Source organism: Scyliorhinus torazame, chromosome 1 (assembly GCF_047496885.1).
Source record: "Scyliorhinus torazame isolate Kashiwa2021f chromosome 1, sScyTor2.1, whole genome shotgun sequence".
Lineage (NCBI taxonomy): Eukaryota > Metazoa > Chordata > Chondrichthyes > Carcharhiniformes > Scyliorhinidae > Scyliorhinus > Scyliorhinus torazame.
In genome coordinates, this window is record NC_092707.1 from 106202885 (window position 1) to 106218602 (window position 15718).

Consider the following 15718-nt stretch of genomic DNA (forward strand, 5'->3'; position numbering starts at 1 on the left):
ATGTGCAGGTTAGGTGAATTGGCCAATGATAAATTGCCCTTAATGTCCAAATTGCCCTTGGTGTTGGGTGAAGGTGTTGAGTTTGGGTAGGGTGCTCTTTCCAAGAGCCGGTGCAGACTCAAAGGGCCGAATGGCCTCCTTCTGCACTGTAAATTCAATGATAATCTATGATTAATCTAGGACAAAGGTTCGGCACAACATCGTGGGCCGAAGGGCCTGTTCTGTGCTGTATTTTGTATGTTCTATGTTCTTATTCACAACTGGACAAATACCCAATTCCCCGGATTGAGGATTTGTATGCAAAGCTGGCTGGAAGACTCCTATTCTCAAAGCTGGATATGAGCCACGCATATCTACAGCTGAAGCTGGACGAAGAGTCACAAAAATTCTCAACAATAAACACCCTGAAGGGCCTTTTTCAGTACACAAGATTACCCTTTGGGTTATCGGAGCCTGTGCGATATTCCAGAGGACAATGGAGAATATATTACAAGGGCTACCACAGGTCGCCAATTACGTGGACGACGTCTTCATTATGGGAAAAACAAAGGCAGAACACCTGCAAAACCTGGAGAAAGTCCTTAGGAGGTTTTCAGCAGCAGGCGTGTGCCTAAAGAGGGAGAAATGTGTTTTTCTAGCACCTCAAGTAATTTATCTGGGGTACAAGGTTCTTTATTTTTTTTTTACCATGACCTTTCCTCGGCCAGCTCCTAGCCCGTGTTCCACACCTCGCTTGATCCACTCCTCGGCGGCGACTGCCATCTGATCTCCATCTCCAGTCTCCTAACTGTCCCATACCCATCAGCAGTCCCCCTCTCCCACCCACCCCTCCCCCCATTTTGCTCCCGTGAACCAGCTATCCAGCTAGCTCAGCATCTCCCACCCTCTGGCGTCAAAAAGCCTGCCGACTGTCAGATTCTATCACACCTAGCAATAACACAAGCACTCAACACAGTAACAACAATCCCAAAAAGCAAACATACCCTCCCCCAACGCGCAGGCAACGAAGCAAACCCCTCCCCCTTTAACCAATTCTTATCAGTCCTATCACCTTCAAACAGAATCCAACACAAAAGAAGAAGCTTCAAGCAGCTGAAGTGAAATTATGCATGCAAGAATCAACCATCCTTCTTGTGGAAACTAAAACAGCCCATCGCATCTTAAAAGTTCTTCCCTCTGTGATATCATACATAAAGCAGTGAAGCAAAATCAAATTATACAATAAGAGAGGAAAGAGAAAAAAAAAATTAAAACACCATAACCCTTTTCTTCCCGAACATCGCAACTTATCTCACAGAATTAAAAGACCAAAATTTCAAACAAGACATAGCAAAACACAGAACCATTTTTCTCAGCTCCCCCCCCATCCTGCTCCTTCCCCCAAACTCATACCCCCACAGTTTGAGTTTAAAAGTCGTGACACCAGATTGCCAGGTTCTACCCCTCCCCCTTTGACCGATTCTTATCAGTCCCATCACTTTCAAAGAGAATCAAACACAATAGAAGAAGCTCCAAGCAGCTTAATCAAAATTATGCATGCAAGAATCAACCACCTAAATCAAAATCAAATGACGCAAGACGAGAGAAAAGAAAAGAGAGAAAAACATTTAAAAAAAAACCCCAAACCCTTTTCTTCCCGAACATCGCAACTTAACTCACATGACTAAAAGACTGAAATTTTAAACAAGACAAAGCAGAACATAGAACCATTTTTTTCTCCTCCCCGCCACTCCATCTCAAACTCAGCCCACCACAGTTAGAATTTAAGAGTCCTTAATTTAAGAATCCTTAAGCCAGATTATTGTCTTTCATGAAAGTAACCACCTCTTCCGGAGATTTAAAGTACAGCTCCCGGTTCTCATAGGTCACCCAAAGATGTGCCGGGTATAACAGTCTGATTTTAATGTCTTTCTCAAACAGGGCAGCCTTAACTTTGTTGAAACTTGCTCTCCTCTTTGAGAGTTCTGGTCCCCAGTCTTGGTTCACCCGGTTCTCTGATTCTTCCCACATGTACCGTTTCGTCTGCCTGGCCCACTTCGTGATACACTCCTTGTCGAGGAATCGATGTAGCCTCACCACCATGCCCCTCGGGGGCTCACGACCCTGGGGCTTACGTACGAGCACCCTGTGTGCCAGGCCCACCTCCAGCGGCTTGTCAAACACATCGGCCCCGACCATCTCCTGCAACATCTTCCCCACATACACTCCCGCATCTGATCCCTCCTTCCCCTCTGGCAGCCCGACGATTCGGATATTTTGCCTGCGAAACTGGTTCCCGTACCAGCCTCCCCGAACAGGTGCCGGAATGTGGCGACTAGGGGCTTTTCACAGTAACTTCATTTGAAGCCTACTTGTGACAATAAGCGATTTTCATTTCATTCATTTTCAAGTCCTCCACTTTATCAAGCAGTCATTTCTGGCTGTCCTGTATTATGCTAATTTCCAAAGCCATTGCAGTGGACTCCTCCTCTCGTTCAGTCGCCAGCTCCTGCAGCTTTAGAATCTCCTGTCATTTTCTCCTCCACGCGGTCAACCACCTCCTTAATCGAGGCTATCATCTGGGTTACATCTTCTGTGCACTCCTTGCGATGCTGAGCGAACTTCTCATCCAGGTACTCGACCCATTGCTCCATCGACCAGTGAATTGGCGTGGACATGCTTTGTTTCATTACCATTGAGCTCGATGACCTCTGATTCTTGCTTCCACTCATCTTTTGGTTTCTCCTTTTTCGACTCTTATTTGGACACGATTCCATAAATTGAGGGTCACCTCCTTTTCCTCTCTCTTCGATCAACTTATGTTGAGAGATTTTCTGAAAAATCCGGCTTAAACACCATTTAAAAAAAACACTAAGGGCGAGAGCTGCTGAATGTGCGACCGTTTACTCCATGGCCGCCACCGGAGGTCCCTGGGGTACAAGATTGACAAGACAGGGTTACACCCTTTGGAGGATCGAGTGAGGGTGATTAAAGATGCCCCGGCCCCCACTACAATCCAGGAGTTAAGATCGTTTTTAGGACTGGTGACATATTATGGAAAGTTCATACAGAACAGAGCTTCCATCCTGGACTCCCTACAGCAATTACTAAAAAAGGGGCAAGCCTGGGAGTGGTCTGCCCGCCAAGACAGGGCTTTCAAGAAGATCAAAGAACAGCTCTCCTCAGAGAACGTCTTGGTACACTATGACCCCAGGAAAGAGTTGGTGCTCACGTGTGTCACATCTCCATATGGCGTTAGTGCAGTTCTGGCACACAGGGCAAAACGGACAGGAGCGGCCTATAGCGTTTGCTTCCAGGACGATAGCAGCAGCAGAACGAAAGTACACCCAAATTGAAAAGGAAGGACTGGCTGTGATCTTCGTGGTGAAGAAATTTCACCAATATTTGTACGGGCGGAAATTCAATATAGTCACAGACCACAAGCCATTGCTGGGTTTGCTGAAAGAAGACAAAGCGGTTCCACCAATAGCTTTGGCCCGGATCCAACGCTGGGCCCTACAACTGGCGGTGTACCAGTATCAACTGGAGCATCAGTCGGGAACCTGCGTGGCAAATAGTGATGCACTAAGCAGGCTGCCATTACCGGACACCCCGCCATTAGTACCCAGAAAAGGGGAAACTGTGATGACATTACAGATCACTGTAGAAGATGGGATACTGCTATGGGGTGCTCGAGTAATAGTTCCAAGTCAAGGCCGTCTAGCCATACTGGCTGAACGACATCATGGGCACCCTGGAATCTCAAAAATGAAGATGCTGGCCAGGAGCTATGTCTGGTGGCCGGGCCTGGACACAGATATTGGTAGGTCGGTACCAAGAATGCGAATAAGGGCAGAAGGTGCCACTGGCAGCCCTGCTGCACCCATGGGAATGGCCGGGTAGACCATGGTTGTGACTTCATGTCGATTTTGCAGGACTGTTTAGGAGTTCAATGGGCGCGATTCTCCGCTCCCGCGACTAAGTGCCCACGCTGTCGTGAACGGCGTCGAGGTTCACAACGGCGTGAAACGGCCCGGATCTCGACCGATTCAGGTCCCGAAAATGGGCTAGGATAGGGGCCGCGAGGAACTCGGGGGGCGTGTCGCGAAAGCAGCATCGTCGCCGCGCGCCGGGCATTGGCGCTGCGTCATCCGCCGCCTAACTGTCGTCACCCGCGCATGCGCGGTTGCTGTCCTCCCCGAGGCCGCCCCGCAAGAAGATGTCGGATGGATCTTGCGGGGTGCGGAGGAAAGGAGGTCCTCCTTCAGAGAGGCCGGCCCGCGATCGGGGCCCACCGATCCGCGGGCGGGCCTGTGCTGTGGGGGCACTCTTTCCCTTCCGCCTCCGCCACGGTCTCCACCATGGCGGAGGCAGAAGAGACTCCCTCCACTGCGCATGCGCGGGAAACTGTCAGCGGCCGCTGACGCTCCCGCGCATGCGCCGCCCGGAGATGTCATTTCCGCGCCAGCTGGCGGGGCAACAAAGGCCGTTTCCGCCAGCTGGCGGGGCGGAAATTCCTCCAGCGTCAACCTAGCCCCTCAATGTTGGGGCTCGGCCCCCAAAGATGCGGAGCATTCCGCACCTTTGGGGCGGCGCGATGCCCATCTGATTGGCGCCGTTTTGGGTGCCAGTCGGCGGACATCACGCCGTTTCCGGAGAATTTCGCCCCAGGTGTGGAAGCCATCATTTTGGGCTGGCCGCTCGGCCCATCCGGGCCGGAGAATAGCGGATGTCGCGGAGAATCGCCATTTTGGGTGTCCCGGGCGATTCTCCAGCCTGCGCCGCGCAGAACACGACGGGGCCGTTCTCGCCACTTGGGTGAATCGCGGGAGTGGGTCGGACCGGCGTCGCGGGGAAAAATGGCACGCCAGGCGATTATCCCAACCGGCGCGGGAGCAGAGAATCGCGCCCAATGTTTTTTGTAATAGTCGACGCACATTCCAAAAGGCTGGATGTCTACAAAATGAACTCTGCAAATTCAACAGCTCCCATCGAAAACCTTTGCACCTCGCTTGCAACACATGGTATCCCGGAGGTGTTAGTTTCGGATAACGGATCGGTTTTCAAAGCCAGGACTTCACAAAATTTATGAAGTCAAATGGCATGCGGCACGTAAGGACAGCACCATACCACCCGGCATCAATTGGGTTGGCGGAGAGAGCCGTCCAGACCCTAAAAGTAGGGTTGAAAAAACAGCCAGCAGCATCATTAGACACCAAACTGTCGCGCTGGCTATTTGACTACAGAACAACCCCACACGCCACAACGGGAATAGCACCAGCGGAGCTACGCATGGGCAGATGACTCCGAACCAGGTTGAGTCTACTATTCCCAAACTTAGGCGGAAAAGTAGAGCGACACCAAGAGGCCCAATGCAGGGGCCACGACAACACTCGCCAAGAAAGGCCCCTCAGGCGCTCACATCGGAAAAGATGGGCACCTAGCCGTTCTACCCCCGTCTACGTCGGAGACCGAAGTGGAAGATCCCGACCTGGCACAGCAACGAATCAGGAGATCACGAGGACCACGGGCGCTCTTCGGACTTTGGGGGGGGAGGGATGTACTGACTTAGGCCAGGCCTTTGAGATTGGCCAACTAGAATATGAGTTTCCTGATTAGTGGCCCAATGAGGGAACCCCTTTCTCTGTATATAACAGGGAGTGTCAGATCCTCTGCACTCCCAGTGTAGACAGCAAGCGGAATGCACATGATGGTTCCGCTGTTAGTTATCAAATAAAAGGAATTCTGGAGAAGGGACTTCTGCCTCCGTGAACTTATTACAGTTTATTTGGCAGTTAGGAAGTCAAATGCAATGTTAGCATTCATGTCAAGAGGGCTAGAATACAAGAGCAGGAATGTACTTCTGAGGCTGTATAAGGCTCTGATCGAACCTCATTTGGAGTATTGTGCGCAGGGGCTTGTCATATAAGGAGTGGCTGAGGACTCTGGGTCTGTACCCAATGACGTTTAGAAGGATGAGGGGGATCTCATTGAAACTAACAGAAACTGAGGCCTGGATAGAGTGGACGTGGAGAGGATGTTTCCACCGGCAGGAGAAACTAGAACCAGAGGGCACAGCACCAGACTGAAAGGACGATCCTTTAAACAGAGATGAGGAGGAATTTCTTCAGCCAGAGGGTGGTGAATCTGTGGAACTCATTTCCGCAGAAGGCTGTGGAGGCCAAATCATTGAGTGTCGTTAAGACAGAGTTAGATAGGTTCTTGATTAATAAGGAGATCAGGGGTTAATAAGGAGATCAAGGGTTATGTGGGGAAGGAGGAGAATGGGGATGAGAAAATATCAGCCATGATTGAATGGCGGAGCAGACTCGATGGGCCGAATGGTCTAGTTCTGCTCCTATGTCTTTCAGTCTTATGGTCTTAAGTTTCCCTTCCCATAGTCTTCCCTCTGCCTTCAATTTTTCACCATTCTCATCCACCTCCTTGCCCCTCTGCCTACCATTGTGAGCACTCGCACCCCCTACCCCCTCTACCCCCAGCCCCAATTTCGCAGCTCGCCTTCCACATTGCACCCTATATCTTCCTCAAGCCACCAAACTCCAGCCTCACCTCGCATTTCACCCCTGATTGAAGTTTGGATCTTTGTTGCGGTGGGAGCATGGGCCCCGCAGCACAGTGCTGTCCAGATAGACGCTGGTGTGTGGAACCAGGGGAAGGAGACCCCTGTACTCCCCAAATCCAGGGGCTATATTGATCACACTTGGTGACACAGGAGGGTCCATGGGTCCAGCACCACGGTGCTATCCATGAATCTGGAGCAATGCAGGAGTATGGCGGAAAGTTGTTGCACTCACCCCAAAGTCTCTGGCAAACTGAGGACTGCCTTTTGCCTGCCGTTCTTGGGCAATTGGGTTTTAGGCCGACGTAACTTCACCCTGTCGTGTCGGAAGATTGGAATGCCAGACGGGACACTGGCAGGCAGCTGTTTTAATGAGCATTCATGAGATGCAAATGAATACAAAAGGCCTTCACTCCACCAGCCTGCAGGCAGACTGAACCACCATTAACCCGCTATCGGGAGATTATCGAGATTTTACATCAGCGGGTGTCTGATTTAAAGCTCCTGCTAACTTGACTAAACAATATTTAAATTCGTTGTTTACCTCAGTTAAGTTGACAAATAGTGGGTCTCCCATCATGCTTCGCTTTGCATAGGCAAATTTAAAGGCTTCAACTATTCGATGATATGTCAAGGCCTTCGCTTCAGGGGAGGAAACACTATCTGGAGTAAAATTATAGCCTGCAAATTAAAAAAAAGTTAAGACAAAACATGGAAATTAAATTATCGAACTATGGTTCAGTAATAATCCGAAGAATTCAGGACAAACCTCCATACTCATGGGCGGGATTCTCCTGCACTAGGCGGGATGGCCCGACGCCGGCTCCAAGAGCGGCGCGAACCACTCCGGCGTCGGGCCGCCCGGAAGTTACAGAATCCTCCGCACTTCCGGGGCTAGGCTGGCGGCGGAGGGATGCCGCGGGCCGGTGCGAGTTGGCGCATGCGCAGAACCGACGGCGTGTTTCCTACGCATGCGCAGGGGGTTTCTTCTCCGCGCCAGCTATGGCGGAGCCTTACAGAGGCCGGCGCGGAGGGAAAGAGTGCCGCCAAGGCACAGGCCTGCCCGCCGGTGGCCCCGATCACGGGCCAGGCCACCGTGAGGGCCCCCCCCCGGGGCTGGATCCCCCCACGCCCATCTGAGGACCCCACTAGATGGCCGACAAGCCGGGTCCCGCTGAGATGGACCATGTCCATTTCACGCCGGCGGGACTGGCCGAAAAGGGGCGGCCGCTCGGCCCATCGGGGCCCGGAGAATTGCCGGGGTGTGCCGCTGCCAATGGCCCCCTCCCGGTGCGGCGCGATCCCCGCCCGAAAACCGTCGCCAGAGAATTCGGCAGCCGGCGTCGGAGCGGCGGGCCGGGATTCACGCCGCTCCCCGGTGATTCTCCGACTTAGCGGGGGGTCAGAGAATCCCGCCCATGGTGTTTCGAATGTGGACCTTGAAGTGTGATCAATGGAAAAAAACACTTCAGAAAACCATACTGATGGTCATTGTAACAGGCTCAACCACGAGGACATGGTGCATGATTGGATCGCGCATTGGGATGTGGGGCTGGTGTGGGGGTGGTGAGGGGGTGTTGCCAAACATGCTATATGGGGAACCGCAACTCAATGGGATCTCACTTGCTCGCCTGCTGCCAGCCTCCGCCTCAGTGACTGCGCTTTCTCCGGGCCCTCCAACCAGGTTCAGTGCCCACCTCTCTGCTGCGGTGAGGTGCCGCAAATCCAACAGCCCCCTCTGGTCTCTCTCCTGGGGGTGGTGAGAGACAGAAAGTGCAAAGTATTAGGCAGTGCGGCACAGTGGGTGGGCAGCTGGTGGCCTCCATGGGTAGGGTGCTGGCATATGGTGTAGGATGGGTAGCGTGCATACTGCCAACAGGTGGAGCCCAGTCACCCTCCAGATGGGGGGGGGGAGATACTGGTGTGTGTGGGACAGGGGTTGGTGCCAGTGGCACAGTGCTGCCTAGTCACTCTAGATGCCCTGACAAGGCTGTGTAGCTTTTTGCGCCACTGCTGTCCATTCCTGGCGGTGGGGTCCACAGCGCTCACAGCCTCTGCCACCTGCGCCCAGGCCCAGTGTACAGCGGTGGGTGGCAGCCTCCTTTCCACCCCAGGTTACAGGGTGACCCTCCTCTCCTCCACAGCATCCAATAGAGTCTCCAGCTCTGCGTTTGCAGACTGGGATGCCGCTCTCTGTGCTGCCATGTTAGTGGCTGGGATGAGTGTGTATGGGGAGTGGAGTGCTAATATGCAGCTGCAGCTTGTCAGCCCCTCGAGTGTCAATCCTGATCCCAATGAATCGGACACCATTTTTCTTTGGAACCACTCGTGTTCCACGTGGCACCGGTAGTAGCCCATTAACGGTTCATGAATTGTCATAGAAGTCCACCGATTCTGTCCCGGTATCAACGTCCCACCCATTGTGTTTAAATGTAGGTAGGTACATCCTGGGATTTGAGTGGAATAAAGATGATGTGAGTAATGGGAGGAGCCAGGTCTGTAGCAGGCAGTTTTTAGGTTAGTTTTTCTGGAAGCAGGAGCAGCGGGTTGGTGCATTGGTTAGCACTGCTGCGTCACGGTGCCGAGGACCCGGGTTTGTCCCGGGTCACTGTCCGTATGGAGTTTACACATTCTCCTCATGTCTGCGTGGGTCTCTCTCCCACAGCACAAAAAACAAAGATGTGCAGGGTAGGTGAATTTACCACGTTAAATTGCCCCTTAATTAAAAAGGTTTTTGGGAAGCTGTGAGCTGAACAATAGCTTTTTCAGATGAATGTCAGACTCTGCGTTAATCTGACAGACAGGGACCTGCAGGTTGCTTACTGGAAGGATCTCTCTCATCAAGCACTCATTCAAAGGACTTTCTATACAGAGAACAGCAAGTAATCCTGTGTTTGCTAACTTCATTTCAAAACGTTTTGTCCTGTGATGGGTTTTGCTTGATTGGAGATAAAGAAGGCATGAATTAGAAGTTAAAAGCATTTCCTTTTATTGTTAAGCATAGTTTAACTGGTAGTTGTAAGTAATATTTCAGTGATGTTGAGGTAGTTTAATGTTGCGTTAGTAATAAAGTTTATTTTAATGCACCATCTTCTAATTTGTACGTGGAATCACTCCTGGAGCAAAATATCTTTTTCTCACAGTTTTGCAAATTAAAAAATAAAGTATGAGAGTTCCTATCCGGTATCCTCGCAAATGTTAGGGTCTGATCCGGGATTGTAAAATAGGGCAGATCTTCTGTGTCCTGGAGGTTATCTGGAAGATGCCCTGTGGGACCCCTTGGATGTCCGGATGCAAAGACTGCATAGGAATTTCCTGGGAAGTTTCAGTTACCATTGGGCAATTATCCTGCATCTGGAACCCTCTATAACTATAATAGCTCTGACTCACTTAGGGAATAGTCAGCCAGGAAAAGTTAGAAGGATTAAAACCAGCTCTAACTTGTCCTCCTGACTACTCCCCCTGATCATGCAACAATGATCCTGACCCCCCCAACTACACCCCCACTCCTGATGACAGCCCCTGACCCATCGATTAGCCCCTATCCCCATCCATCCAACTACCCCACGATCCTTTCCTGTCCACCGAACCGCGCTTCCCACCTCCGATAGACCCTCATCCCCCAACTGCCATTCTGAACCACCCGACTCCCTGACCTCACCACCCCAAGCCACCACCACCCCTGCCTGACCCGTCCTAACACACCTTGCCCACTTACCGCACATGCTTATCTACTCTCCTGGCTTGTCAAAGTGGCCGGGGTCTGGGACCTTTCTACTTACCGGTTTATGGTTGCTAAAGTCACAGAGAGTGGGCGTGGCTTCATTTCCCCCGAATGTCCCTCACTGCACTGAAGGCCTCCAGGAGCAGCTATGCTCTGGCTGAGAAATGTACAGCTCCAGATTAAGATAGGAAAATAGCAGTGGAGTGATAACCCAATGGCAATCGCCACTCCATAGACGATTCAGCCGTGTTTGCAGCAGGAACCACAGAGAAGCAAACGGCACCTTATTCCCTGCTCTGAGTTGCTTTAACCAACATTACTGGACAGAGCGTCAGTGCTTTGGTATCTCACCCTTCAGGATGTTCAGTATCAATGCAAGCACAGGCCCACTGGATGGGGCACTGGGCAGAAGCAACGTGTAGTCTCCAATTGACATGTTTATCACATCTTCAGAGAATCGAGGTCTGTAGTTTCTCAGGTCCTCAAGAGTTACAATCCCACCTGTGAAGGGAAAAGGAATTGAATATGAATATGCCAGATAAATGTTTCAAACATACAGGAGAGTGAACGTGAGCACTGTTACAACAGCAACCAACCCTCCTCCCCCACATACAGTTGAACGAGGAACTACATACAATGTAAGAGAATAGAAAGCACATCATATGCCTGAGGGAGGTTGTAATAGCGTATTCAAATAAAAACATTCTTAGGATCTAGCCATCACTCCAGTTTATTTCCCAATGCTAGTTGTCCTGGATAAGATGTCTGGAGGTCTTCTTTTGTTTGTGTTGACATTGATTACAGTGGGGTCAGAGCTGGGGGGCTGCCATTTAAACAGGACCGGCACAAATTCATCTACCTGGGGACCCAAATTGCTCACTGCTGGACAGGGATCGACAAATGGAACATGACCAGCCTGATGGAGGAAGTTAAAAAGGACCTGCAGCGATGGGACATGCTCCCTCTCTCCCTGGCAGGGAGAGTGCAGATGATCAAGATGAACGTACTGCCCAGGTTCCTCTTCCTGTTCAGATCCATTCCGATCTACACCCCCAAGGCCTTCTTCAACTCAGTAGAAAAACTGATCATGGCATTTGTTTTGGGGAGGAAGAACGCAAAGGTCCCCAAAAGGGTACTGCAGAGAGCGAGAACCATTGGGGGGGGGGGGGGCTAGCCGCCCCCTCCCCTCCCCCACACCCCCACCCCTCCCCCCCCAACCTGCAATATTACCACTGGGTGAAAACTGCAAAGAGGGTAAAGGGGTGGATAAAAGAGCCAAAGGTCGAGTGGGTTCTTATGGAGGAGGGCTCCTGCAGGGGGACCTCCCTCCGGGCCCTGGCCATGGCGGCAATCCCATCCCCACCGAACAAACACTCAACAAGCCCAATGGTGATAGCAACACTCCGGTCGTGGAACCAATTGCGACAGCACTTCGGACTAACCAAAATATCCGCTGTGGCCCCACACCACTTTATTGGCACCCCATCCGTCAGCTTAAACATCCAGGTCCTCCACCATTGGTACACAGCAACAGGAGTGTATATCACACCGAAGATATACTGTTGCAACTTATAATAATCACTTATTGTCACAAGTAAGCTTCAATGAAGTTACTGTGAAAAGCCCCTAGTCGCCACATTCCGGCGCCTGTTCGGGGAGGCTGGTATGGGAATTGAACCTGCTGGCATTGTCCTGCATTACAAGCCAGCTATTTAGCCCACTGTGCTAAGGTTCTTTCGACAGAATTTTCCAAATCTATGTTCTCTAGAAGAAGAAAGGCAATAGGTGCATGTGAACACCACCACCAACAATTGCCCTTCCAAATCATTTGCTGTTTTAACTTGGAAATATATTGTTGCACCTTCACTGTTTCTGGGTCAAATGCTGAAAGTCTCTTTCTAAATGGACTGCGCTGTACGTACACCACAAGGACTGCTGTGGTTCAAGTCTCACCACTACCTTCCCGAGGATAATTAGGGATGTGCAGTAAATCCTGGCCTTGTCAGCTATGCTTACACATTCTATGCATGAATAAAGAAAAATGACAGCTTATTGGCAGCTGATGAGATCAGAAGCTTCAACCTGCCATGTGTGGTTTCGAGCTGATGCATTGGAAAGAAACTGCTTACACTACACTTTTCCCCACCTGCGTTCCTGATATCAGTCACTATTTGTTGGGCGAGAGATCCAGTGTAAAACACGTCAGCTCCTTCATCAGCCAGAATCTGATATGTTGCGGCTAATTTTGGGAATTTGATGATTTCATTCTCCTGGAGTATTTTACCATTGGAATTACAAAATATTTCACTGGTGGGAGAAAGACAAGGTATTCAGTAGCTCTACTTGTAACAATACTTCCAAACCTGTTTAATTTTACATCATAGCAAAAAAACCAAGAGATTGCTCTCCGTTCTCCTTCAGACACACGTATAGAAACTCATTATTTCCAGCCCTTTTTTTCCTGAGATACTAACCAATTCATTCCAGGCTATGGTATTACAATCTCTGTAGAGAGCAGTAGCTTTGAAAATAAATTGGAACTTTCAGCATATAGCTGAACGGTTGACACAATAAGATTCCACACTTTAAGACTTTTACTGAAAGAAACCGGTTAAAAGCATTGCTGACTAAACACTACTTTTGGGGGGCAACTTATACTTTAAACTATATAACAAAACTTTTAAAACAACTGAGAAAGTCCACACAAGTGTTACAGTGTCCTTTAGGTAGATATTAAGTTCTTTCAGAGCCAGCAAAAAGTGATTCTTAGCTTTCAAAGGTTTTGCTTCCAATCCTTTCCTTCCCAGCCTGCAAACGTTCAACTCCAAATCTTCTAGCCTAATTTTAACTCCTCATGAGTTTGGCCTTTCTAATCGAAGTTCAAGCTCCCACCTGCACTCCTGCACAGTGAACCATAGAACCTGCCAGCCACTAGTGGCTCTCTCACTCCCGTCCCTGGCAGATGGACCTTGTCAATGGATTATCAGTGATATCTTAAGCACTTCCCCTCTCAAAGTCCATTTCCATGACAATGTGAATCACATGGGCCTTGTATGCAGATAGAAATGCTGGTTAGCTATTCTTGAAATCCCAAGTCTCATTTCTCTCGAAAGTAAATGGACAGTTTAGGATCCCAAAATTTCAACACTTTTCTAGAACTTTGGAGACTGCCGCCTTACAGTGCCAGGGACACAGGTTCAATTTCGACATTGGGTGACTGTCTCTGTGGAGTTTGCTCCAGTTTCCTCCCACAGTCCAAAGTTAGGTAGATTGGCCATTCTAAATTGACACTTAAGTGTCCAAAAGGTTAGATGGGGTAGGGCAGGTGTTGGGACTGGGTAGGGTGCTCTTCCTGAAGGTAGGAGAAGATTTGATGAGTCGAATGCCCTCCTTCTGCACTGTAGGGATTCTGTGATACAAACCATTGTAAAAGGCCGAGACGTGGGGCGGAGTCCCAGAGATTCAAGACCTCGCCCCCTATGAGGAATGGGCCCAGGAAATCACGGGGTTGACCGAGGAGAGAGCAGCCACTGACAATGAAATAGGCCTCCGCAAGAGAGGTGAGGAACCTCTGCTCCTTCACCCAGGTGACATCATCATAGACATCATCATAGAATTTATAGTGCAGAAGGAGGCCATTCGGCCCATCGAGTCTGCACCGGCTCTTGGAAAGAGCACCCTACCCAAGGTCCACACCCCCACCCTATCCCCATAACCCAATAACCCCACCCAACACTAAGGGCAATTTTGGACACTAAGGGCAATTTATCATGGCCAATCGTGATCAACATTAGTGGTCAGGCTTCTGGGGCACAATCTGGTGAGCACCACACAGCTGCTGATGTACATAAGGTGGAGGCAGGAACATCTGGGGAGACATCAGTCGGTGGTTGGCTGGATTCCAGGACTCAGTTGGGTCCCAGCCAAATGCCGAGCCTCTGGAGAAGGTTCTCCCAGAGCTGATGCAGATGATAGGACACAGCAGTGACATTCAGGAGGGGATGTCAGCGACATTGTAATATGTGCATAGCTGATTGGAGGAGTCCCAATGGCTATGGGTACAGGAGATGATTCTGGCAATGCATGGCACAGAGGCCAACACTGGTAGGGTGGCAGCAGCAGTGGAAAGTCTGGAGCATGACATCCTTGAGTGGTGGTGTCCAAGACAGGGCTGAGTCTGTGACAACCATGGCTGAGGGCCTTGACATAAGGGGCGTCATTCTCCGACCCCCCGCCGGGTCGGAGAATGGCCGTTGGCCGCCGTGAATCCTGCCCCCGCCCCCGCCGAAGTCTCCGGTACCGGAGATTGGGCGGGGGCAGGAATCGGGCCGCACCGGTTGGCGGGACCCCCCGCTCAATTCTCCGAAGTCCCACCCAGAAATTGCCTGTCCCGCCGGCGTAAATCAATGCTGGTATTTACCGGCGGGACCAGGCGGCGTGGGCGGGCTCAGGGGTCCAGGAAGGGGCGCGAGGCGATCTGACCCCGGGGGGTGCCCCCTCGGTGGCCTGGGGGGGCCCACCGATCCGCGGGCGGGCCTGTGCCGTGGGGGCACTCTTTCCCTTCCGCCTCCGCCACGGCCTCCATCATGGCGGAGGCGGAAGTGACTCTCCCCACTGCGCATGCGTGGGAAACTTTCAGCGGCCGCTGACGCTCCCGCGCATGCGCCGCATTTCCGCGCCAACTGGCAGGGCAACAAACACCATTTCCACTAGCTGGCGGGGCGGAAATCCCTCCGGCGTTGGCCTAGCCCCTCAATGTTGGGGCTCGGCCCCCAAAGATGCGGAGCATTCCGCACCTTTGGGCGGGCGCGATGCCCGTCTGATTGGCGCCGTTTTTCGTGCCAGTCGGCGGACATCGCGCCGTTGGGGGAGAATTTCGCTCCATGCCCGTCGCTGAAGCACATGCCCAGACACAGGTGGACATTGCTGAGGTGATCCAGATAATGACCCAGGTATTGAATAGCATTGCTGAGGGCGTCAACACTATGGTGCAGACAATGGGGAGCCTCCAGGCCAGCAGCGCCAGATGACTCAGAGGCCCCAGGAGCTCACTCCAGCTGTCCCTCTGTCCCTTGGAGACCCGAGCGCCCTACAGGCACTGTTAGGGAGGAGGGAAGGCTGGAGATCAACCTGGGGCCTGCCACCAAGGAGACTATGGCGGTCTCCAGTTCTTCTGAGTCCCCCCTCCTGACAGAGGCACATCTCAAGGGCAGCGGGCAGAACAGCGTGGCATAGCAATCATAGAATTTATCATAGACTTTACAGTGCAGAAGGAGGCCATTCGGCCCATCGAGTCTGCACCGGCTCTTGGAAAGAGCACCCTACCCAAGGTCAACACGTCCACCGTATCCCCATAACCCAGTAACCCCACCCAACACTAAGGGCAATTTTGGACACTAAGGGCAATTTATCATGGCCAATCCACCTAACCTGCA

The 15718-nt window shown here is 51.3% G+C and overlaps 1 protein-coding gene across 2 annotated transcripts in view; it reads right to left on the reverse strand.

Moving 5' to 3' along the window:
- The window catches only part of LOC140410772 (glutathione hydrolase 1 proenzyme-like), a 494093-nt gene that overhangs the window by 61223 nt on the left and 417152 nt on the right, over positions 1–15718 (reverse strand). For both annotated transcript variants that reach the window (XM_072499388.1, XM_072499379.1), the window contains 3 exons: positions 12430–12590; positions 10635–10784; positions 7104–7240 (listed from right to left, as the gene is read on the reverse strand). In XM_072499388.1, the coding sequence (XP_072355489.1) occupies positions 7104–7240; positions 10635–10784; positions 12430–12590 (448 nt within the window). The remainder of the gene's footprint in view (positions 1–7103; positions 7241–10634; positions 10785–12429; positions 12591–15718) is intronic.